We start from the raw sequence: 2,742 nt of genomic DNA on the forward strand, positions 1-2,742 counted from the left end.
ACACACAGTACTTATTTTAACTTATCATATTTGTGAGAAGATTCGTACATGGCATGTTCTACTGCAACTTCGTGAAATCATTTGACAAGTTGACTTTACTTTTTAAAAGTTGGCAAGTCGAGTTTAGTTTTATAAAGGTTGATAAGTCCAGGATCCATGGTGGATACTGAATGTTTAGATAGATAACGACTTAAAGTGCCTTGAGTCAGCACGCATGGCGAAAGGGAGCATTAGAATGGTATGTTAGTAAGTTGTTTTGATGTTATGTTTTTGTGAGTGTGTCTAAAAATAATTTACATAATTGCGGACTTTTATAATGTAATTTTGTGTGGATCCATCTTATGAATTCCCGTGAAATTGAAATTGAAATTAAAATTATAGTGAAAATTACATTATCATATTTATGTAGCTGGGTGCAATGAATATTTTTTACTCCGTTTTGTGTGACCTTCTTGATGGCAGGCGATGCATTTGTTATCCGAATGTGAAGCATCCATCTCCGTTCTTATTCTCATGGATTGCCCCTTTTCACCGAGTTTTTTCTTCTTCTTCTTGAGGGACTCATCGGCCACCAACTTGCCATACATTTTCCATTTGAGGGGTAATTGATAGTTCCAATATTTAGCTGGTTGTAGTGGATATATTAATGGCATATATAATTTTTGTTGTTCTCCATTTTAGTGAGAAGGTTCAGAGAGATGCTTCTATTGAATGCTATTTTTCATACATCCTGCAACTGCATGAGAGCACGACATATGATTTGTTGCCCATTTATCGCACGTGCAAATACGCTCTTTTAGCTTAACAACTTGTATTGCCTCCCTTTACCCCACCTTTAAACATGTACTGATGCGTACGTACACTGAACATCGCTTGCATACGACTATAAGTTGTGACCATGTGTACGGAAGCCTTGGTTTCTATCTTAGAAAGCATAGCTGGTGAACGTGAACACAAATCTTCCCCCCTTTGCATGTTGTCCTCAATAATATTTCGATGTTTGTCCAGAATTCTTACAGTCTTGTAAAATAAATACTCCATCATTGCTGTAACAGGAAGGAAATGAGCCCATCGTATATTTCCATTGAAGCCTTCCATGATGTTTGTGGTAGTTTGCCCGTAACGATAACCATTTGTGTTGTAACACAGTGTCCATTTTTCGGTCGGTATTTTGCGAAGATATTCCAATGCCGGAGGGGATATCTCACCAATACTCTTCATACATGCTTCATGTTTCCATTCTTGCGTGGTACTTCCAGCTTTCCGCATCAACTTTCGTAATTCACCGCCCGGATGCTTCGAACTAAAGTTGCTTCTGACATGGAAGAGGCAAAACATATGAATGCCGAACGGCTCAACGAATCCATTATGGCGATCTTTCATTGCAGAGATAATGCTTGCTGCACGGTCTGAAATCATGCATACGCCGAGTCTTTGTTGGCAGACATGTCTCCGCAAAAGTTTCAGAAACCATGACCAATTGTCATGCGTCTCCTCATCTACCAGGGCATAACACAGGGGATAAGGGTGGTTGTTTGAATCAACACCCATAGCAACAAGTATCTTCCCTCTATATTTTCCCTTAAGGAATGTTCCGTCAATTGAAATGACTGGTCGTGCATATTTCCACCCATCCATCATTGCTTTGAGATACCAAAATATACGCTTGCAAACAGACGTACCCCCTTCTTCAGAATGAGGAACATCATTAATCTCAACAGCAGATCCGGGATTAGCTGTTAAGATTACTGCGAAGAATATTGGAAGACTTTCGTATGTTGTAGCCCAGCTACCATATACTTCTTCAATTACTATCTGCTTCCCTCTCCATGCTTTGTTGTAATTAACTTGGTGATTGTATTCATTGATTACAAGTGGCAAGATTGTTTTGATTGCTATTTCAGGAGTCTCTATGACCTATGATTGCCAATCATGAATGTCATCTAAAATTAATCCCTCGATATAAAGAAATAACATATTTAACATTTTACAGCTAACATTGGTACTGAATTATGTAAAAAATAACTTATAAGGGGTTTGACAATCTTGGAAATCATTCTCACAGATAATTTTCTGTGATCCTACAACGGCTGATTAACCATGCAAACATGTTGATCTTTAATAACAGTTATCTCAAAACATCCAAGTGTCTTCTTTTTCGAAGCCGTTAACCTCCAATTACAGTCGGTCTCCGTGCACTTTACAACTAACTGAGACTTATTACTCTTCGTCACAACGTAGTTCCTATCAGTCGCTATATGTACCTTCCTTATTGCATTTATGAGGATGTCTTTGTCAGGAAATAAATGTTTACGATATAGTTCCACGTGATCCTCATCCCAATCGAGATATATGTTGTTACGATTGTCCACCGTAGGAGTTGTGGACAAACCATGGCGCCCTAGCAACATGATGATGAGGGAAAACTACCCGAGTAACTTGTTCCCCCTATTAGAATTTCCTTCCTCATCCTCACTCTCAGAATCTTCATCTTCATCGTATGGCTCAAAAAGGTCATCACTAGATTCATCATCGTCCTCTGGCTCCCAACCCTGAAAATCAGGTTCAGTAAGGGCTAACTGCTTACCTGCACTTGTTTGAGCTACATTCCTCGCCGGAGAGATATTCATATCATCAATCCCTCCTCTATCTTGTTCCCTAGAACCACTTTCATAACCTCCATAATTTGGAGTGAACTCCTTTCTATAGCCACCTTGTTGGTTCAAACCCCCCTCATATCTT

General features: G+C 39.1%; 1 protein-coding gene across 1 annotated transcript; it reads right to left on the reverse strand.

Moving 5' to 3' along the window:
• Nucleotides 1-801: 801 nt before the first annotated feature.
• LOC141690585 (uncharacterized) lies at nucleotides 802-2,411 on the reverse strand. The gene is made up of 2 exons (XM_074495373.1): nucleotides 2,109-2,411; nucleotides 802-1,917 (listed from the first exon to the last, which is right to left on the reverse strand). Exons 1-2 carry the CDS (start codon nucleotides 2,409-2,411, stop codon nucleotides 802-804), a joined length of 1,419 nt encoding a protein of 472 aa, XP_074351474.1.
• Between the last annotated feature and the right edge of the window lie 331 nt (nucleotides 2,412-2,742).

This window comes from Apium graveolens, chromosome 10, assembly GCF_009905375.1.
Source record: "Apium graveolens cultivar Ventura chromosome 10, ASM990537v1, whole genome shotgun sequence".
Taxonomy (NCBI): Eukaryota; Viridiplantae; Streptophyta; class Magnoliopsida; order Apiales; family Apiaceae; genus Apium; species Apium graveolens.

Bases quoted from the DNA above. Each gene is read 5' to 3' on its own strand.
- LOC141690585 (XM_074495373.1), bottom strand. From the start codon at position 2,411: ATGTTGCTAGGGCGCCATGGTTTGTCCACAACTCCTACGGTGGACAAT. The intron at 1,918-2,108 runs GTTTGCATGGTT...TGGCAATCATAG, and splicing joins CTGTTATTAAAGATCAACAT to GTCATAGAGACTCCTGAAAT.